Below are 23,299 nucleotides of genomic sequence, written 5' to 3'. Positions count from 1 at the left end.
GTGTGTATATGAGCCGTGTATAAACAGTTTTTAGCGTGAACATGAAGGTAGTCGGAATTCGACACAACACCGGAACCATTTGCAGTCTTCTTGTGCTTGTACGGAATGTTTTGATTGTGCGCCCAATATGTGCACACAATATCCTGTATAGTGTTGAAGTTTCCAAGGCAGCTAGTTTTTTCTGATGTTTTGTGAGTTAATAAAAGTGTGAACTGTTGGCTGTTTTATTACACGGACTAGTGGCGAGAAGAGTAAGCGGTTAGGATAGTGTTTGTCCCCGGAGCTCAGTGTGGTCATGGCTAGCCGGCTAGCTTGAGGCCTTGTGGCTGTGCGAGTGGAGCTTTGCATCAGACACCTCACACGGTCGGTATCCTCATCACATCCACACTTCAGCTGCGAGCTCAGGTTTCACCCGCAGCGAGCAGCAGAGCTCCTGCGGTATGTGGCTCAGGCTAGAAGCTAGCAGTAGGCTAACGGTGCGTGCTCGGAGCTCACACTGTGTCAAAACAGCAGTCTGGAAACACCTGGAAACACCTGGAAACATCTGTAAACTTATTCACATCCGTAGCTAAAGTCTAAAGAGTTACTTGTTTTGCATTCAGAATGGGTACAGTGTAGGGAAGTGGCATGCTGTAAGTGTAAATAATGGAGAGATAAACCCGATTAGTGATGCATACAAGTGAATAAAGAACAGCTCTGCATTGTGAGATACATGATCATTAATTAATACTTTAATTATTAAAGTACATCTGAGCCAAATAAAAAGTTCCATGAAGAATACTGCCATTAATATTTACTTATTTAATTAATAAAGCGTATATGAAACTTAAGTTCCCTTGCTTTTGATACCTCTTCTTCTTCTTCAGGAATCAGTTCATTCATTCATTAATCATGTTCTGTGACCGCTTTATCCTGGATCCGGAGCCTGTCCCAGGAACACTCGTTCACACCTACTGGTGTGTTTCTGGGAGACGGGAGGAAACCCACATACACACGATGAGAACATGCAGAACTCCATGCAGAAGCTCAGCTACTGAACCAATAGAGTAAAGCTTTATTTTTCATGTGCTATTAACTAACACTTGATACTGCATGCTGATGTGTACAGGTAATCAGCCTTGGATACCAGCACGATGAAGCTGTTCTCAGTCTCTCACAAGACCGTGTTTGTGGTTGACCACTGCCCCTACATGGCTGAGTCGAGCAGGCAGCAGATTGAATGTGACATGCTGACCAAAAGCCGAGCGCAGAGCATGATCCCTCTAGCTCCTGTCTCTAAATCTCTCTGGACATGTGCTGTGGAGTGCTCCATGGAGTACTGCCGTATTCTCTATGATATCTACCCTACTAAAAAACTCGTAAGACATCCACCTAATTCCAGACTGATTTCACGATGTTGTGAGCAGTGGTGTTTTTTCAGCTTGTACTTTTTTTAAACAGGTAAACTACATTGTTAGCGATTCAGAATGCCACATTTTGAATACTTGGAGAGAGGAAGACCAGAGTGTTCAAGAGGTAAAACAAACGTCTCAGCTTGCTCTAAACCATACGTTACTTTTTGTCCACAAATAAATCACAGTGAAATGAAATCACTGCCTCTTTCCGATCTTAGTGCATACCACATATCATATCACAAACCTGTTATGTAGTAGTATAATTATATGACGATATTCTGCCCGTATCATGCAGCTGTAACCTTGTCTCTTTAAAGTTAATGACCGCACTGGCAGCTGTAGGGCCTCCCAACCCACACGAGGATCCAGAATGCTGCAGTATTTTGCATGGACTGGTGGCAGCAGTGGAGTCTCTTTGCAAGATTACGGAGTACCAGCATGAGGCCCGGACTGCTCTCGTAGACGTGGCACACAGAGTGTCCAACAGGGGGCGCATCATCTGCCTTACTAACGCAAAAAGGTAAACAAACCAGAGATCCAATGAGGCTTTTGTTCTTATTATCGAAATGTAATGTACACCAACCATCCACTTTAATAGGAACACCTGCTTATTTATGCAGTTTTCTAATCAGCCAATCATGTGGCAGCAGCACGATGCATAAAATCCTGCAGATGCAGGTCAAGAGCTTCAGTTAATGTTCACATCAAACATCAGAATGAAGAAAAAGTGTGATCTCTGTGACTTTAACCGTGGCATGGATGTTGGTATCAGATGTGCTGGTTTGAGTTTTTCAGAAACTGATGATCTTGTGGGATTTTTACACACAACAGTCTCTAGAGATTACACAGAATGGTCCGAAAAACAAAGAACATCCTGTGAGCTGAGGGTCTGCAGGCTGAAACACCTTGTTGATGAGAGATCAGAGGAGAATGACAGACTGGTCTGAGCTGACAGGAAGTCTATAGTAACTCAAATAATCACTCTTTACAACTGTGGTGAGCAGAAAAGCATCTCAGAACGCACATCAAACTGGACATTCTCCTCTGACTCTCTTATCACCCACAGACCGTCACTCACAGGATGTTTTTTCATTTTTCGCACCATTCTGTGTAAACTCTAGAGACTGCTGTGTGTGAAAATCCCAGGAGATCAGCAGTTTCTGAAATACTCAGGCCAGCCCATCTGGCACCAACAACCAGGCCACAGTTAAAGTCACAGAGATCACACTTTTTCTTCGTTCTGATGTTTGCTGTGAACATTAACTGAAGCTCATGACCACGGCTCTTGGACACAGTGTTCATTGCCAAAGACATTTTGATAGACTTAAGTAATAAGACTTGTATCCTCATGCTCAGCCTATTTGGGGGAGAATAAAAATTCCAACACATCAGAGAGATAACTTATTTAATCATAAGAAGTGGATTCCTGTGCATTAAACAGACTGTCTTATTCTCAGTGACACACACGTACGGATGCTGGAGGACTATGTGTTAGAAACTATTCAGGAACAGAACAAGCTAGCTGCTGGATCTGACAGGTGTGTTTAGTGTATTAAAATACTACTTTCAAAAATGCTAATATAACTTACAAGTAGCAAAATGTTTAATTAGCATGATGCTAAATGCCTTTTCTGCCTTTAATTCAGTATTAGCGCGCCTAGTAAAAGGCGTTAAGGCGTGTAATATGTATTTTGTGCAGACTTATGCCCATTCAGCAGTGTGAGCTTGTGCTGGTCCATATCTACCCACAAGGAGACGACACCTTGGTATCAGACCGGCAGAAGAAAGAGGTTAGTCATTTTGCAAATGTAATTTTTAAGAGAGCTAGTCTAGCACTAGGCTAGTCTTCGACCTTCTTGTGGTATCATAATCTGAAAGCATTAATACTTTCCCTAAGCTTCATTTGATTGAAGTCCCTAGTAATGGATTTAAACGACTTTCCTCATCATTGAACTGTAATGTTTATTAGATGACGTCTGTGCTAAGCAGTGAGGTGCACAGTGTACGTGCTGGGAGGCACCTAGCCTCCAAACTGAACGTGCTGGTGCAGCAGCACTTTGACTTGGCATCAACCACCATCACTAACATCCCCATGAAGGTAAGATCTACACCTCCTACATGAGGATTTAAAACACAGCACATTCAAAAATGGTCTAGTCTACTAACTGTGTTTTTAATTCATTGTTTTCACCTCACTCTTACGTTGTTTCCAAGTACTGAGAATGCTTTTCACTGGACTAGCTCTGTTTCTCCAAGGGTATTTTATTTTAATGTCTATGCGAAATGCAAAATAGCATACAATCTGCATCTCTATGTAAATTGAATAACACAATATGATAAACTGAAAGTATTGTTTTCTTTTTCTCTGCGAATCAAGCAGACCATGACTTTGTGCATGTGCAGAAGCAGCAACAACGCAAGCAGCATTGTTTACAATCGGGAGGATTAAAAAGTTAAAACATCCTTGTTTGTCAGGTTTTCAAGTCAAACTGTAAAATGTTTAGCCATTTCATGAACAGCGGTATTAAACCGATGGATGAGCTCTGTTAAAACTTTCTGCTGTCATCATGATTGTTGTCATGAGCTGCATCTCAAGTTGAAAATTAGACCTTACGTTCAGAAGTAGTTACTAATCTAGAAAATCCAGAAGATGGGTTCGCGAAACAGAGGACTACATGAGAGCTTTTTAAAATTCAAACACCACCTGTAATAGGAAAACCTGTTAGTGCATAAATATGCACTTTGGGACACAGCAGTGGTGTGTTGAGTCAGTTGCGGACACAGTGGCACATTGTGCTGTACTATTCACATTTAGTACAGACACGTAGCATTCATTTCCACGATGTGCACAAGCGACGGCCTAAACGACCACAGGAAAGGCACGGAAGCCATCTTGCGTACGCATGGTTAAAATCACCTATAATCTGTCCTTATATTGTAGACATGAAACTTATTGAATATAGATAGCACTTCCTCCTGCTATTCTGGCTCAAAAAAAGCCTCAAGAACCATCAAGTTCTGCCCACTTAGAATTTTCTATTTTTCTGCATAAATATGTAGAACTCTAAAACATCAGATTTTGACACAAGTCCTAAAAGCAAATAAAGAAAACCCAATTAAACAAATGAGACAAAAATATTTTACTTGGAAATGTATTTATTGAGGAAAATGATGCAATATTACATATCTGTGAGTGGCAAAAGTATGAGAACTTTTGCTTTCAGTATCTGGTGGGACGCCCCTGTGCAGCAATAACTGCAACTAAACGTTTCTGGTAACTCTGGTGAGCATCAACAACTCTTTTTCTGAGTAATTTCACCTTCAAATCAGCTGCTAATCCTAGAGGTTCACATACTTTTGCCACTCACAGATATATAATATTGGATCATTTTTCTGTGTCATTTTTCATTACACAGGGAAGGCCATGAAACAAAGGAAAAAAAATGCAGATGGTTTTCCAGTTTACACCACAGTGCAGCAGCTCTGCTCTGTCTGTAGCAGCAATCTCATGCTCTCACACACGGTGCACGCCTTCACACTGCGCTCAAAGTTCACTCACATTCAATTTTACGCTAAAGCCAGAGGAATGGAAAATTTCGCCTCGATTGCCAAATAGCTTTGGGCCACCACTGTTCGTGATGATGTCTACTGAAATTAATGATGTTAGGAGGTTTTCTGGTTATTTGCTTTTAGCTGGCTAGCTAGCTGACAAAGCTGGTTATGTAAACCTACAGCAACAAAAATATTACTTGTCGGAGGAAGCATCAATGTCAACATTAGTTAGTTACCATATGAAGTGTTGCTAAAACTGCTTGAAGAGTTTTAACACAAAATCAAAGCAAACATGAGAAAAAAAACAGAATTGTTTGCTGACCCAACTGTAGTATTTTTCGTGTTTGTCAGGTTATGAGCAGGAGAATCACTTGGTTCTGTTCCAGTGTTGAGATGAAAGTTGTTTAAAGATACAGTAGTTAATAATCAGCGACACATCGAGTGTGTGGTTCAGTTAGGTACCACCGTAGACCTGTACTGACCCAGGGATAAACTCCTGCCATGCCATTGTGGCGTGGCGATGTAGCTTATAGCAGGTAAATCTGGCCTTTTAGGGTCAATACAGCTCCCAAATACAGCTATATTACAGTACACCATCCTTGTCTAAATGGCAGAGGCATCACTGTTATTTATAAGGATGCACTAGGGGTTACACAGAGGTATATGAAGGTCCTTTTTACTAACAGTGAGCATAGCTACAAAAAATTCTACTCAGTTTCCACTAATTAGTATTTACAGGTCACCAGGGCCCTATTCTGAATTTTTGCAGGAATTTGCAGACTTTCGGTGGAAAAAGCAGTAATAGTTCTTACAAGAACCTCTGAGAGCAGTGTTTGTGTCTACTTTAGACTCAGTCGGGGTTAATCAGAACATAATAGCACACAAGATGACAAAGATAGTCACTCTATCCAGTCTGAAATCATCTCAGATCATTACCTCATTTCACTTAAAATCTGTCTTAGTCAGAATATATGCACTTCACCATGCTATGACATCAAGCATCCAATCACGTCGCATACTGTTTTATTGACAATCTCCCAGATTTATCCAGATTAACTCGAATGTGACTGAAGAGTCAGTGTTCTGCTACACTCTAGATAATGTAGCCTCACTTAAAAGAAAGAAAAAACTAGCACGATGGTGTAGTGATCACACTCACTTCAATCAGACCATTCAGACATCAGAACATAAATTGGTGGTATTCCAGATTGCATGGAAGGAGAGCCGTCTCAGCTATAGAAAGGCTCTTAGTGCTGCTAGATTTTTCTCCACCCTAATAGAAGATAACAAAAATAATACTAGATTCTTATTTAAAACTGTAGTAACTAGGTATAAGTAGTAGTTAACTATGAACAAGACCACCATAGAGGCACAAAAACCAACAGTATGTAGTAGTAGTGTGCTCTGAATTTCCTTCTAATGTGTTCAATTTTTTTTTAAAGAAATACTAGCAGAAACAATCCAACCTTGATTAAAAATAACCATCTGCCCCCTTAGCATGGGCTGTGTACCTAAATCCTTTAAACTAACAGTTATCAAACCACAGATTTAAAAAAAAAAAAAAAAAAAAAAAAAAAAAAACATGACCTTGGCCTGAGTCTAACTATAGGCACAATCTGGGTTATCCGTAAACATGGTGTTAGCGTTCAGCGCTGTGCCGATGACACACAGCTGTATATTTCAGCAAAGTCAGATGACATCAGCTTAATAAAGCTTAAGTGAGGAATGTGTAAAGGACATTAGACACTGGATGCTTCAACTTTAATTCTGACAAGACAGAAGTGCGCTTATTAGGACCACATGCAGCTAGAAGTAAGCTTTCTGATTACACAGTAACTCTGGATGGTCTTTCAGTTACCTCATGTGCTCCCGTCTCTCATTTGAAGCTCATGTAGATAATATTGTAAGTATAGCCTTTCTTAATCTAAGAAATATCACTACAATAAGAAATATAATGCTACATGATGCAGATAAACTAGTTCATGCTTTTATACCTCTATGTTTGACTGTTGTAACACCTTGCTGTCTGGATGTGTTAGTCCAGAATACAGCAATCAGACCCAGAAAGTTTCATATCACCCCTATCTTATCCACACTGCACTGGCTCCCAGTACAATTTTGCACTGATTATAGAAAGCTAGTAGTGAACTATAAAGCTTCTGACACAGCACATGACTCATGATGAACAGTTGGTCTCTTATGATCCGCCCCTGCTTTGATCAAAAGATGCGGTCAGTCAAGTGTAAGTTTAAACCTATTTGTTTATTCAGGCATTTTGTTAAATAGCTTTCCTTTTGGTTAAATGTGCAGATCTGGGGTTTATGGGCGGAGTGAGTCACATCGTCTTAGGCAGTTTTTCCTTTACACTGTTGCCTCTGGCTTGCTCATCAGGGATCTAAATCTACATCTGCATTTCTGTAAAACTGCTTTGTGATAATTCTCACTGTTAAAAGTGTTATGCATTTAAATTTGATTTAATTTTTTATTTTATTTATGTGTGGCTTGTGTTTGTATAGGTTTAGTCAGCGTATTTAAATAGTTTGGTGAAGTCCATGTTTAGGATTTCTGGCTGAATGATCGCTTGGTTCATTTAATGTGGAGATCATCGCCTTGGGGAGAGAGCATATCAGTGATTTAGTTTTGATTGAACTTTCTCAAACTTCTGGAAATCTACTGAATTATCAAGGTTTGGTTTTGCTAGCTGTGCTGTCATTAGATTCTTTTGACTTATCCTCGAATGCTGGGGAAATTTTGCAGCCATTCTTCATATCCTTTCTTGGTAGATGTTCTGGCAGTATCACAAGAATCTTTGTTTTGAGTACTGTAATTTTCCATGGGAGTTTGTATCAGTTTAAGCATGATTGTCTGTAAGAAGAGGAAGTGTTGTTTGTGATTTGTCTTAGTTGGTTGATGGTAGGCTTGAAGGCTGTGCTTGAACCCTGTCATTCGAGAGCCTGGTTCAAAATCTGAGAAATGCGTCTACAGAGTAAAAATGAAATTAAAAGCAAGTAAAAGAGCTAACTACAAGCTAAAACCTTAAATGCTAGAGGAGAGCAGTAGAGGGTAATTCAGATGCAAAACAATCTAGAAGTTAAGAACATGCCAACCATATACTATGGGTTCAGAGTATTCAGACCCCTTTACTGTTTGCACTTTATTGTACTGTATATTTAATTTAAAATGGAATTTTTTTGGCCATTAATCTACACACAATAATCTATAATGACAAAGTAAAAATGTGTTTAGAAATGTGAACTAAATGTTATTAAAAATCAAAAACTGGAATATTTAATTTAGTTAAGTATTCAAACCATTGGCTAAGGCACTCCCAGTTGAGCTCATTGGTGCATCCTGTTTTACATGTCAGATGAAAAACTAAGCCATGAAGTCCAAGGAGCTCTTAGCAGACCTCCACAAACAAATTCTTTCGAAACATAGATTGGGGCAAGGGTATAAAAGCATTTTTAAAGCTTGGCATGTTCCCATGAGCCCAGTGCCATCCATCACTGTGAAATGGAAGCAGTTTGGAACCACCACTAGAGCTGGCCATCTGGTCAAACTGGGCTAAAAAAAGGGCCTTGGTCAAGGAGGTGACCAAGAACTCACTGGCTACTCTAACAGACCTTCAGAATTCCCTACAGAGATGTAAGAACCTACTGGAAGGACGACTATCTCAGAAATGCTCAGTCAATCAAGACTTTATGGTAGAGTGGCTAGATGGCAGCCATTCCTGAGTAAAAGGTATATGGCAGGCACTTAAAGGACAAGGAAAGTGATTCTCTGGTCTCATGAGACAAAAATTGAACTGTTTGGGCTGAACACCCAGCAATACATCTGGTGAAAGTAGTGCTCATCAGCTGGCTAATATCATCCCTATGGTGAAGCATGGTGGTGGCAGCATCATGCTATGGCGGTGCTTCTCAGCTGCAGGGATGGGGAGACTGGAGAGAATTGAGTGAAGAATTAATACAGTGACATACAGAGAGGTCCTTGAAGAAAACCTGCCGCAGAGCTCACATGACCTCTGACCGGGGTTAAGGTTCACCTTCAGCATGACAACGACCTGAAACATACAGCCAAGACGATGCTGGAGTGGCTTCGGGACAAGACTCTGAATGTCCTTGAGTGGCCCAGGCAAAGCCCAGACTTAACCCCATAGAACGCCTGTGGAGAGACCTGAAGATAGCCGCTCACAGACCCGTTCAGTCTGATTGAGCTTGAGAGGATCTAACAGGAAGAGTGGGAGAAACTGCCCAAATCCAAGTGTGCAAAGCTTATAGAGACGTACCTAAGAAGACTCGACACTGTAATTGCTTCCAAAGGTGCGTCTACAAAGTACTGCATAAAGGGTCTGAATACTTATCTGAATGAGAGATTTCAATTTCGATTTTTAATAAATTTGCAAAACTTTCTAAAAACTTGCTTTTGCTGTGTCGTTATGGTTATTGTGTGTAGATTGATGGCCAAAAAGTTTGTTTTAAATTAAATCTGTAACACAATAAAGTGTGCAAAAACTGAAGGGGTCTGAATATTTTCTGGATATATTCTCTACATGCAGCAACAGTGGAAGAATCAAATGGTCTAACTTTGAGAAAAAAATCTAGGGGCCACACTGGATTTGACAGCTCTGTGGTAAAGCCTCAGCGCCTGGCCACAGCTTTCAAGTGAATAGAAATACTTTTAAAACTATTAAAACCAGTCAGCAAAGAGGCTCCCGAATGTAATCTAATAACTTTTTTGTTCTAAAATCTGAACCTTTACTGTTTTCATGTGTCTGTTTTTCAGCTTTGTCATGACTGCTGTTTTCATGGTGTATTTTTTGTTTGTTTTACTAGCCTACATTAAATGTCTCTGTGCAGGTCAGTACTCTAAAGCTTCCAGAGCTAATCTCAGAACCCCAGGATGCATGCCTCCCTCAGTCATACAGCTTCTATCTAAATGAAAGTCATATAGTCATTACCAAACAATGACCTGTGCCGGAAATAGGAAGAGTGGAAGGCTATTCTGTAATTTTTGCCTCACATTCTTCCTTTAATCTATATTCCATCCTGCAAATTTTCTGGTCACGTAATACAGGTTGGAACCTGAGTCATACACTTCATGGACAAAGTGAGCGAGTGTGATGTTAATTGGCATGTTCCTCAGTGCTTAACACCTGTCCTCTAATCAAAATTCAGGATAGTAAAGGACATGGTGTCTTTGGACCAAAGATAATTATTAGGTTCACATCACTGGAAAGATGGATTAAAAATAGATTCCTGAATTTAATTTGAAATGTTCCTAAAGCTGTAACATGTCTTTTGATACTTGTTGGAGTATAATTTGTCACTGCACCAAATTTCAGTTTTAGTAGGTTTGAGGTTCTCAGTGAAATGTGGAAATGAGAATGTGGCACAGGTTAGAGAAAGGATACAAAAATTGCCCAAACATAGGTTAGAAACATTAAGTATTTTTAATTTTAAAAGATCAATTCTATTTTTAAAGAAAGGCATATTTTGATTAATGAGTATGCTGAAAACATTTCATTCACAGTTGTGAAAGTGTGTCAGTCTTTTAGTCATGTGATTAGTGAGACGCTGGATGAAAACGGAAGCTCTTTCTTAATGCTCACCTCAACTCTCACCTTATAGGTGATATTTTCCCCAGATACAATGTAGTGCTCTTGTTCCTTGTGCTGTGTGGAGTTTTAGTCTGTTCTCTTTTCATGTCTTCTTAAATCTCTCTCTCTCTCTCTCTCTCTCTCTCTCTCAGGGGTGTAACGGTACACAAATTTAAAAGTCATCATGATATGATCCAGTGTTGTCTTGATACAATCAGCCTGAAGTCGATTCCACACTGAAAATGATTCACCTCACTCACATGGCAAGAGAAATTAATTTAAAACCACGGTGTGTCAGTTAGTGAGACAGACAGTGGATATTAATTTTGCCTTTTTTTTGGTCAGAATTGAAATCAAGGCTTGAAATGCAACGTAAAACATGTAGCAAAAACGTGTGCGGAACAAGTAAAAATGTACAGAATACCGTCACCTCGTGTTAGTTTGAGTGGCTCATTTGGTTGCTATAAACACTTGATAATATTCTCATTCTGTAACAGATTATCTGTTAAATGTCAGTAATGTTGTATAGCAGTTAGTGACCTGCTGGTTAATTAAACCTAGTTAAGAGTGCTGTAGTAGTTTTAGTTGATTGAAACGCTGCAAAGAAATATTTTTTTAAATAAATATTTTATGGTATTAAATGTTTTTTAAAAATAATCCAGCTAGTCAGTGCCATCTACATGATATTACGTGGTATTAGTGTTAGTATGTAGTATGTTAGCATATTAGCTCATGAAAATCAGCGTGCGTAGGTGAAGTGTGTATTGTTTTTTAATACACTCCTGTAGCCTCTGCTGATTTGAGACAAAGAGGAAGCTACTTCTTCAGAGTAGGGAGTGTGGGCTTGATTAAGTCTAATGACAAATAGCCTATTTTATTATGCAGTCTGTTGATTGTATTGTTTTATATGCAGATGCATTGAATTGAAACCCTGATATGGGAAGATATGATACGATGCACAGTATCATTACACCCCTCTCTCTCTCTCTCTCTCTCTCTCTCTCTCTCTCTCTCTCTCTCTCTCTCTCATTTTCTTACTCTTTCTGGTGAAACTTGACTATTTATGTATCTGTGTGCTCTCTGTCAAAATGAAGGAGGAACAGCACGCCAACACTTCTGCCAACTACGATGTCGAGCTTCTGCACCATCGAGATGCTCACATAGAGTTCAAGAATGGTATGTGCCATCATTTGTTTACATTTTTTCTTACATGTGGTCAGTAAGAAGTTATTAAATGTCTGTGCTTTAATGGTAGATATACATTTATTTTTTTAACTTTTTTTTGCTGTACACTTACAACATTTGGGTTTGAGATGAAAAGATGAAAATGAGACGATAGATGAGAATTTCAGAATTTGGCACAAAAGGTACCATGTTCTATGTTGTTTAACACGTCTAGATGTAAATATCAGCAAATGAAAGCTGAAATTCTAGTCTATCGTTTCATATTCATCTTTTGATCTCACACCCCAATGTCTTCAGTGTATAGCAAAAACAAAAGACTTGGCCTTGCTGTTCCAATACTTTCGGAGGGGACTGGATATAAATGCCACCACATGTGACCTGAAATACACCTTGAACTGAACTGCTACTTTAATCCATCAGGACTGATAGAGGACGAGTCTGACACTCTTTGTGTTTTGAGTAGAGTATCCACTCGATTAGATTGCCCATGTCTAATTCAACACGCTTACACTTGCAGTAAATGTATACAGTTAAGCTTTGTATGTATTATTATTATTATTATTATTATTATAATACTTAATATTAAATATGAAGTGGGTGTTGCTGAAAATATTACAATATTCAGAAAACAAATCGAATCCTTGCAAATAATGAATTGCAGACAGTTCATTTGTTTTCGGATGAAGGTTTCACACCAGCTGATTCTTCCCACCTCGGGTCTGCAGCGTAGTGTGCAGCGGTTGTGTTTAATAAATCTAGTTGTCTAAACTAATATAATTGACTTATGTTTTCATCTTGGAGAAGCAATCTGATCATCAACTTATTTACAGTACTCTGATACTAATGCAATTATCTGCATTATAATGTTATCTATATAATACTGATATATGATATAATAATAGCGAAAGCAATACTGAAGTGTAAATACAGGCCATACCTAACCATTATTTATGCTTGTTGCCATGGTTACATTGTGCATGTATGAGGGTAAACTGAGGCCTAATACTCCACCTGACAACACAGCTGGAATAAAAAATATTTATGTATGTATTTAATATAATATTAGATTGATGGACTAAACTGATTGAGGCAGAATAAAATTTATATTTATACTGTCGGACGTTGTGGGTGATCTTTTTAATAAAACTGTGCATAGAAGATTACTGCTATAGGAAAGGAAAATGAAACAGATTTCCTACACGTCCTCTGAGCGACTGCGTGCCTGTTTGTCTGAGACTCTGAGCAGACACTCAAGATGATCGTGTTCCCTCTGTATATACCCTCTGAGGGTTGCCGTGGCAACTCTGACCTGCCTTGGGGCTTCAGTCACTCATTGCTAGATTATCACAGACTGCACAAGAAGCGGGTGTGTCATAAACACTGAACCAACTGAACTGAATAACTGGCTGTTATTTTTGATAACATGATTAAGTGCAAGTTACAGCCTGTTGAAAGTTTCACGAGTTTTGAAGCTCAGTTAATGAAGATTGACTTGCCCTCGCCAGTGATTTGTGCCTTGATATATAGGCCTCCTGGCTATAATAAGAACTTTCTTGATGAGTTTTTATCTGTGGTCATTCCATCCGCAGACAGGATTTTGATTATTTGTTCTGGTAAACCCATGGCCAAAGAATTTTTGGATTTAGTTGACTCTTTCAATTTATTTCAGTGTGTCTCTGGACCTACACATGATCATGGGCATACACTTGACTTGGTTTTCTCGTTGGAGGTAACGATAGAAAATATCTGTGTTGAAGATATGGCTATTTCTGATCATATGCCTGTTAGGTTTAACCTGTCTTTTGCAACAAATGCATTCTGTTATCAGCCCCCTTCATTCTTGTCCCGTGTTATTATTATTATTAGTGCCTTTTCAACTGCTTTTACTACTGAATCATCTTTTTCCACTGAGTGTACAATGTTACACCCTATAGGACCTGATGACTTGGTAAACTCTTTTAATCGGGTTGTCTCAGAGATCTTGGATAATGTTGCACCTTTTAAAATGAGATGTGATAAAGTTAAAAACCAACCATGGTTAACTCGGAATATGAGGCGGGTTTGTCGGCAAGCAGAGAGTAAGTGGCTTAAAGATAAATTGCAAGTATCTTATGATATTTTTAGAGTCTCTATCAGATTATCAAAATGCTGTTAAAGCCGCTAGATCTTCATATTATTCACGGATTATATCGCACAATTCAAATAACCCGAAGGTATTGTTTTCAATCATAGATAAAGTATTGAGTCCGTCTATTAATTTTTTCCCTACTCCATCTAAGGATTTGTGTGAGAGTTTTTTAAAGTTTTTTTGTTGATAAGGTTAATCGTATTCGGTCGGATAACAAAATAAATCCGTCTCATTGTTTGAGTAAATTTGAATCGATTACTTTAGCTCAGTTGGAAGATATAATTTTGCATTTAAAGCCGACTACCTCTCTTTGACATTCTTCCATCTCGATTGTTTAAGGAGGTGGTAGACACTATCGGTCCCAGTATATTATCGATTATTAACAGTAGTGTACAGTAGTTAACAGTAGAGTTTAAGCATGCTGTTATTGAACCAGTCTTAAAGGAAATGAACTTAGATTGACAGGATTTTAAAAATTTTAGGCCTATTTCCAAATGACCTTTTATGAAGAAGATTTTAGAGAAAGTTGTCCATAATCAACTTGTTGACTTTTTGATTGGAAACAACATAATGGATATTTTTCAGTCTGGATTTAGGACCAAACAGAATCAGCATTATTAAAGGTTACAAACGATATTTTGTTAAGTATTGACTCCGGGAAAAGTGTTGCCTTAATGATATTAGATTTAAGTGCAGCCTTTGATACTTTAGATCATATGATTTTAATAGAACGCCTTAGAGATTATGTTGGGATTAAGGGTGTAGCCCTTAAGTGGTTTTCCTCCTATCTGCAGGACAGGACATGCTCAGTTAAAATTGGAAATTATGTTTCGTCATCTGCGACTATCACTTCGGGGGTTCCTCAGGGATCAGTTCTCAGTCCGACTTTATTTTCATTATATATGTTACTCTTGGGGTCAATTTTTAGGCAATATAATATTAATTATCACTTGTATGCTGATGATCTACAACCTTATTTTCCTTTGGCGTGTGATGGCTGTACATCTTTTGCTTCTTTTTATAAGTGTTTGACTGAGGTAAAGGGATGGCTATCAAATAATTTTTTTACAACTACATGAGGATAAGACTGAGTTTATTATGTTTGGGAACAAACTACCTGGAAATGACCTGAATGAAAGTTATGGGCTGTTGTCCAATAATAGTTATGTGAAGAATCTTGGAGTAATTTTCGATTCTGAAATCCGCTTTGATCGTCAAGTTAACGGCGTGGTGAAAACATCTTTTTTTCAGTTAAGAAAATTGTCTAACCTGAAACCTATCCTTTCAAACAAGGACTTGGAGACTGTTTTGCGTGCCTTTATTTCCACACGGTTGGATTATTGTAATGCTCTTTATCTAGGCATAAGTGAATCCCTGTTTGCTCGTCTTCAGTACGTCCAAAATGCTGCTGCAAGAATTCTGACAAACACCAGAAAACGAGCTCATATAATGTATTGATATCTCTTACCTGTAAAATACAGGATACAGGGTGTTAATGTTTGTCTATAAAGCATTGCACAATCAGGCTCCTGAGTATATAAAGGACATGTTAATCTCTTACCAGTCTCAACGTCATCTGCGTTCCTCTCAATCTATGCTCCTAACCGTCCCACGGTCTCGGTTGAGGCTTTTTCTGTTGCGGCTCCTGCACTCTGGAATGTGTTACCGTTATCTGTAAAATTCTCATCAAGCATGGACATTTTTAAAAAGGACTTGAAAACCGTTAAAATGGACCAAAGTGCTGTCCATAGATAATAAGTAGTATTTATTTAGTTAGTTTATATACTATTTTATTAGTATTTAATAAGTAGTTATTTTATCAAGCTTTCGGCGTTTGATTAGGTCGGAGAATTGTGAAGGATTGGCTGTATTCTTTTCTTGATGTTATGTCTTGTTGTTATTTTATATTTCCATGAATTTTGGTATTTTTATTATCTATGGACAGCACTTTGGTCCATTTTAATGGTTTTGAAAGTGCTTTATAAATAAAAGTTGAGTTGAGTTGAGAACCAATCATGAAGCTTTCTGTGTTTAATGGGAAAAACTCAGTTTTAGTTTCAGGACATATCACATGCTGCATGCAGTGTCACTGAAATGAACATGTGAATGAATGATATATTGTCACAGTACACAATATGTTTAGTAATATATATTCAGTACTGTGAAAAGAAATATGCAAAGGCAAAAGGAATGCTTTAAATAAAAAAAAAACTTAAAAAATAATGAAAATGTTGTGTTTATACATACAATATACGCTATAAACAGTAAGAAACTAAACACAGTCAGTGTTTGGTGTGAAAGCCCTTTGCTTTTTAAAAATGCATCAGTAGTCTCCGGTACACTTTGTGTAGTTTTATAGAGAAATTAGCGGGTGAGTTTTACTGAGTGTCTTGGAGAAACTTCCACAGAAACCTCCACAGTTCTTCTGGAGACTCTGACTGTCGCACTTGCTTCTGTTTGCGCATCAAAACCCAGCAGGCTTCATTATGTTTCTTGTCTGAAAAGTGGTCTTTATTACTTTATTTACTAACATACAAACATTTTTTAATTTAATGTTTGGCTGAAAAATGTTTTTGTACTGACCCAATAATGCAGAAGTCATAAAATAAACATCTGTAACAAAATGTGCATTACAGAAATTTGCACTTTGTATATACACTTACCATCCACTTTAATAGGAACACCTGTACACACGCTCATTCATGCAGTTTTCTAATCAGCCAATCACGTGGCAGCAGCATAAACTCATGCAGGTCAAGAGCTTCAGTTAATGTTCACATCAAACATCAGAATGAAGAAAAGTGTGATCTCTGTGACTTTAACTGTGGCGTGGATGTTGGTGCAGATGGGCTGGATTGAGTTTTTCAGAAACTGCTGATCTCCTGGGATTTTCACACACAGCAGTCTCTAGAGTTTACACAGAATAGTAATCTATTAAATACTGCCATAGCATTCAGCATGTATTGTTTATCTACAGGTGATATACACATGGGAGGCAGCAGCAAGGACAGCGGTATAAGAGAGACTGTTACACTCAAATGGTGCACTCCGCGCACCAACAGTGTAGGTAAGTGTGTAGCAGGAGAAGTAAAGTTTTGCCTTTGTAAAATGTATTGATATACTGTACATTATACATTATACACGATGCATTATACTGTACATTATACATTATACATTATACACGATACATTGTACTGTACATTATACATTATTGATATACTGTGAACATGCTGTTGCTGTATTCGGTTCCAGAGCTGCATTACTGCACAGGAGCTTATCGGATCTCTCCTGTGGATGTCAATAGTAGACCCTCCTCATGTCTCACTAACTTCCTGTTAAATGGTAATGTTTAACTTCCTTCCTATCTTTATTACTAAATATTTTTATGTAAGAAAAAATATAAATCGTTATATAATAAATAAATTATAAATGCATTCGTTAATGAAGCAGGAAACCTGTTAAAAGGACACAGAAGAACAGCGGTAATCTTTTCTCCCCTTCTTTCAGGTCGCTCTGTTCTCTTAGAGCAGCCCCGCAAAGCTGGCTCAAAGGTGATCAGTCACATGCTGAGTTGCCATGGAGGGGAGATCTTCCTGCACATGCTCAATAGCACCCGCTCCACACTGGAGGATCCTCCTTCCATCAGTGAAGGTTGCGGAGGTCGGGTTACTGACTACCGCATTACTGTGAGTCTGTCATTTTAACCTCCTCACAAATCATGACACGTCATCCCTTGTAAAGAAAAATATAGGAAAGATATTTTGATGTTTTATCCCTGAGATTTAACAGCGCCTTTTGTAATTCAATGACTACAACAAACAAGAAGCTTGGGAATATTTCCACAGTCTGTGAAATACTTCTGCACCTTTCTTTTTCTTTTCCTTCGGTTGTGCACTGTAGCACAAGCTTGTCTCTCATGCTTTGACTTTGCTCTTTTTGCAGGACTTTGGAGAGTTTATGAGGGAGAATCGCCTCACTACGTTCCCACACATGCTAGAGGATGCTGCAGGGAGAGCACCATTTGAAAGAGCAAAAGCCCAGCTGGAGCGGCACACACGTTACTGGCCCATGATTATTTCCCAAACCACTATTTTCAATATGCAGGCGGTGAGTCATGTGCTTTTATTTCTTCACAATGCTTTTATTTCAGGTAGTTTTATTAATTACTTTTATTTTGTGCAAAAAATGATAACTAAATAATAACTAGGACTAGCAGCAGTTCATGACGTGGATCATATCCCATTACTTCTATCAAATTAAGTCTGATTTCTGTTCCACTTTTGTTGCCACTGCCTCAGGTGGTGCCTTTAGCAAACCTGATAGTAAAGGATAGTTTGACTGAGGACGACGTTCTTACATGTCAAAAGACGGTGTACAACTTGGTGGATATGGAGAGGAAGAATGACCCTTTACCCATCTCTACTGTGGGCTCCAGGGGCAAAGGGCCCAAACGGTGATAACCACAAAAGAGCTGTTACTTGCTTATTTATTTATATGCAATGCATTGCAGATCTTTTAAAGCTGGTCTATTATAGCGTTTGGTCTTGATGTCACTCACTTGTACATGTTGTCTAATAGATTAAAAATCTATTGTAATGTATAAAAGTTACTAGATATATATAATTTCACTTTATTACTTGCAGTTTGTTCCAATTTTATATTTAGTCACTTCCAGCACAACTCAACACAAGCTCAACATAAGCTTTGTATGCTGTAGAGATGAGCAGTACCGGATAATGTGGAATGAGTTGGAGACTCTGGTTAAGACACATGTTGAAACCAGTGAGAGACACCAGCAAGTTCTCGACTGCATCAGTGCCTGCCGAAGCAAACCCCCAGAAGAAGAGGAGAGGAAAAAACGGGGAAGGAAAAGGGATGACAAAGAGGATAAAACAGAAAAGAATGGTAAAGAATCTGAGGAAAAAGGATGGACTCAAGACACTGAAAGGTTTGAAGGGTTTATTATATATCTGTTTGCTGCAACTTCCATTTCAAACCCACTTAAATGTTTTTACACAAATCACTCTAAGCTTTATAAAACTTTCTTTATGATCAAATAATTTTCCAGAAATACTTTGCATGCACAGGCTGCGGTTTTGCTTCATTGTTTTCCTTCACTTAGGACTGAGCAAATGATAAGCCAAGTGTTATTACATCATTATATATAAAAGCCTATCACCCGATCCAATATACAAATTCAAGCCTTGTGAAATTGCTTGTCTCCTGTTATTACACCGGTTTACCAGGGAAGAGGGGTGGTTGGGCCATTTCTAATTTTCATATGAATAGAAATTTTTTTTATGCCTTTTTCTTTTGTCTAATATGTTTTCTAAAGTTTGTGGAGCCATAAGATCATAGAAAAACATTGTGGACTTCAAAAGAAGTTTCGGATGGCTTTAAATCACCAAATTAATTAGCCTTGGCCTGTTTTTGTTTCTTCAGACTGAAGGGAGCAATGGAGCGAGAGAAAGAGAATGAAAGTGAATCTGGGGTTATTAAGGACTCTCCAGATTCTCCAGAGCCATTCAATAAAAAACCCAGACTCACTTTAGAGGACCTCCAGCCCCAAGAGAAATCCAAAGGTATGTCTTTAATTTACATGAGACAGCAACACAGGCCTGTTCACCACTGCCATGCTCTAATCATATGGAAGTTAAGACTTGGTACTATGATGTGGCAAGGAGGGAGCAGGCTCGTGGATGAACTCCATGTAATGTGGATGTTTGGGGAGAGATTTTTTTTAGTTTTTGCTTGTTCCTGACTTGAGTTGCATATATAACAAGTGTACGTGCATACAGTACAGTAAATCAGGTTCATGTATTCAGAACCTGGCAAATAGTAGGAATGTAGTATCTAATGAGCATTCTTCTTTTTTAGGCCCTGTCTCCTTACTTAGTCTCTGGACCAGTAGAATCACTCAAGCCAATTCCAGAAAGCATCCCGAGTTTGCTGGAAGGCTCAACTCTATCAGTAACAAGGCAGAACTGTACCAGCACTTGAAAGATGAGAATGGGTTAGTTATCATCTCACCTGGTCCTGTTTTGTGTCTCTAAACCTTTCAGTTTATTTATGGTTTTACTTTTTTTTTGTTTTTTTCAGGAAAGATGTCCATGAGAATGGTAAAGCTACCAGATGATGGATGGCACATGTCCAAGAGGAAGATTTTTCTTTTTTACTGAATTTGTATAAAATCTAAAACACAATAAAGCCCAACTATTAGGTGTTTGTTTACCTTGCGCGTGAGTCTGATTCTAAATTTATCTACATTTTATATATGTTATTATAATCAGTAGACAGCAAACAGAGTTTGTAGTTTAAGTAAGAGATCATTTAAAAATAATTTATGATCATTCAAGTGTTCATTCATTCATTTTCCTTCCACTTGTCCTGGTGGGAGTCTCTGTAGCAACAGGCTGAGAAGGTCAGGCCAGGTTTCTCTCTCCCCAGCCACAGATTCCAGCTTCTCCTGGGGGTGTTCCCAAGCCAACAGTGAGATATAATCTCTCCAGTGGGTTCTGGGTCTGTCTTGCACACTCAGTCTAGTGGGGTATGGAGGATACAGCTCTATCAACTACCTCAACTCGCTCCTCTCGATTCGGAAGAGTTGCAGCTCTATTCCAAGGCTCTCCTGGATTGCCGAGCTCCTCACCCTAGGAGAGAATTAGCCCAGGAAACCTTATTTCTGCCACCTGCACTCGCAACCCTATTCTTTCAGTCACAGCTTATAATAATAGGTGAGGTTAGGGATATACATTCACCTGTAAACAGAAAGTGTTTGCAAAACCTGAACTCCTGCTTAGCACCACAGACTAGGGACTGTAACACTGCTGCCTGATCTGTTCCTCAGTATCACACCCTTTTTTTTTTTTGTTATTACTTGTGAATAAAATCCAAAGCTTAAATTCCACCAGGGCCAAAGTTTCTCCCTGCACCCGTTGTCACCCCAAACCCTGAAAGGAACATCCGACTATTTTTTGGGGGAGAAACATGCTTGGATTTGGAGGTGCTGATTTTCATCTCAGCCGCTTCACACTTGGCAGAGAAATGTTCAAGTGCATGTCAGAGCTTCACCTTGGTGCCAAGAGAACTTTATACACAAAATAACAGGGCTGTTACCTCTAGATCATAAGCCTTCTCCAAATCTACAAAACACATGAAGACTGGATTAACATACTCCCAAGACCCTTCACAAAGATGTGCAAGAATAAAGAGCTGGTCCACTGTTCCACAGCCTGGGCAGAACTTGCACTGTTCCTCCTGAATCCTAGGTTTGAACTTTGTGTTCAGACAAGAACCTTGTGTTCAAACAAGGTGTTTTCTTGATATTCTGTGGCTTGCACCAAAATCTAATAGCTTTTCACTGCTCTGATTCAGATCCTGGAAGTTATTCCTCCCAGTCACTTGCCTCCAAGTAAATCAATTATTGCATTCCATTATTGTTTATTAGAACATGTTCTGCCTTCTTTAAGAAAGCTGAATAATCCAAACTGATGTTTAGTGCATACCCACAAACAACAATCAAGAGATTTCTTTCTCGAGCCCATATCCTGACCAGGAAAAGCAGACACTGAAGATGTATGAAGAGTCAGGTAAACCCTCTGTATTTATATTTGTGAAGGCGTCTCATGATTGTAGAATTTAGGTCCTCGAGTGCTCTTGACTTGTCTAGATGTTGTGAAGGAGTTTTTCTTCATTAAATACTGTCCAAATACGTATGGACCTGACTGTATATGTGGTCCTCCTCTTTTAAGGGAACAAAATTGATTGGACATTTGGCTGCTCGTCCAGGTGTGTGTTATTCTCTCATTACTTCACTTACAAGTAAGCAGATAAAAGGTCTAGAGTTGATTAAGTGTGGCATTTGCATTTAGAGTCTGTTGCTGTTAACTCTCAAGATGAAGTCCAAAGAGCTGTCACTCATAACAAACCCATCAGAGAGACAGCAAAAAATTTAGGTGTGGCCAAGTCAACTATTTGGTGCATTCTTAAAAAGAAAAAATGCACTGGTGAGCTTAGGAACACCAAAAGGCCCGTAAGACCACAGAAAACGGCTTTGGTGGATGACAGAAGAATTCTTTAACTGGTGAAGAAAAACCCCTTCACAACAGTTAGCCAGATGAAGAACAGCCTCCAGGAGGTAGCTGTATCTGTGTCAAAGTCTCTCTCTCTGTCAAGCTACACATGCTACTCCTGAGATACCAGTGATCCTGACCCCTTCTGCTCTCCGGACCTGCCTGATCCACCCTGATGCCCCACTTCTGGTTGGAGTTCTCATCACTTGGAAATCACTCGGAGCTGCTGAGGATGGCCCCTCACGGACAGCCTGAAGATGATTGAGATTACTGTGGATGGTGCCACTTAAAAACCATGAAGATGGCTTAGGACTGCATTCCCACAAACAGTTTCGCACTCGAGTTTCACTCCATCAGTGAACAGCTGATAACTTCAAAAAAATAGACTTCTTATGAAAACTATAATGAATTTTCTTGGTTACACGCTTGGACAATTTTGTCTTTATTTGCCATTTGTTTCAAATCTATCAGATTTTGCCCTAAATGTAATGTTTAAATGTTCAATTTGTGTTGACAGTAAATGCAAAGGGACCGTAGTGGAGTCATGCTGCTTTTTTTTACTGAGTAAACCACTTGAGGCCAATCCAAATGAAATTTCGATCTGATTGAATAAGGCGGGTTAAAATTGTTTTAATAATGTGAATAGTTGATAACTTCAATAAAACAGACTTCATGTGAAAACTGTAATGAATTTCCTGGTTATGCAATTGCACTATTTGTCCATGTAGTAAACAGTCATAGAAGGGATTTATTTATAATCGCACTATCGGGTGTCACCCAGATGAGGATGGTTCCCTTTTGTGTCTGGTTCCTCTCAAGGTTTCTTCCTCATATCATCTCAGGGAGTTTTTCCTCACCATCGTCTCCTCTGGCTCGCTCATTAGAGATAAATTCATAAATTTAAAATTTATATCCTGAATTTATATATTTCTGTAAAGCTGCTTTGTGACAATGTCCATTGTTAAAAGCACTATACAAATAAAATTGAGTTGAGTTGAAGGTCAGTAATCAAGAGAAATACAGTGTTTACCCCAAGATGTAAACCATTGGTAAGCCTCAAAAACAGGAAGACCAAATTAGAGCTTGACAGATGAGACTAAAATCAACTTGTACCAGAATGATGAGAAGAGTATGGAGAAGGAAAGGAACTGCTCAGAAGCATACCACCTTATCTTATGGGCATGGGCATGTACAGCTGCCAGTGGAACTGGCTCTGTTTTATTGATACGACTGCTGACAAATGCAGCAGGAAGAATTCTCTGTATAGGGTTGTGTTATCTGCTCACATTCAGCCAAATGCTACAAAACTCATTGGATGGTGCTTCACAGATGGACAATGACCTGGACCAGATATAGAGAGTGCTGTAAT

At 38.8% G+C, this 23,299-nt stretch overlaps 1 protein-coding gene across 1 annotated transcript; it reads left to right on the top strand.

Moving 5' to 3' along the window:
* The first annotated feature begins 99 nt into the window (after positions 1 to 99).
* Positions 100 to 20,094, top strand: ints13 (integrator complex subunit 13). The gene is made up of 17 exons (XM_026943483.3): positions 100 to 363; positions 1,109 to 1,358; positions 1,441 to 1,515; positions 1,712 to 1,914; positions 2,852 to 2,932; positions 3,094 to 3,184; positions 3,364 to 3,492; positions 11,640 to 11,721; positions 16,836 to 16,925; positions 17,111 to 17,200; positions 17,366 to 17,544; positions 17,801 to 17,965; positions 18,157 to 18,311; positions 18,576 to 18,806; positions 19,301 to 19,440; positions 19,736 to 19,871; positions 19,958 to 20,094. Exons 2-17 carry the CDS (start codon positions 1,134 to 1,136, stop codon positions 19,992 to 19,994), a joined length of 2,109 nt encoding a protein of 702 aa, XP_026799284.1. The 5' UTR covers positions 100 to 363; positions 1,109 to 1,133; the 3' UTR covers positions 19,995 to 20,094.
* Positions 20,095 to 23,299: the final 3,205 nt, after the last annotated feature.

This window comes from Pangasianodon hypophthalmus, chromosome 18, assembly GCF_027358585.1.
Source record: "Pangasianodon hypophthalmus isolate fPanHyp1 chromosome 18, fPanHyp1.pri, whole genome shotgun sequence".
Lineage (NCBI taxonomy): Eukaryota > Metazoa > Chordata > Actinopteri > Siluriformes > Pangasiidae > Pangasianodon > Pangasianodon hypophthalmus.
Note: the sequence above shows the minus strand (reverse complement) of the source record. Positions and strands in the feature narration are given on the sequence as shown.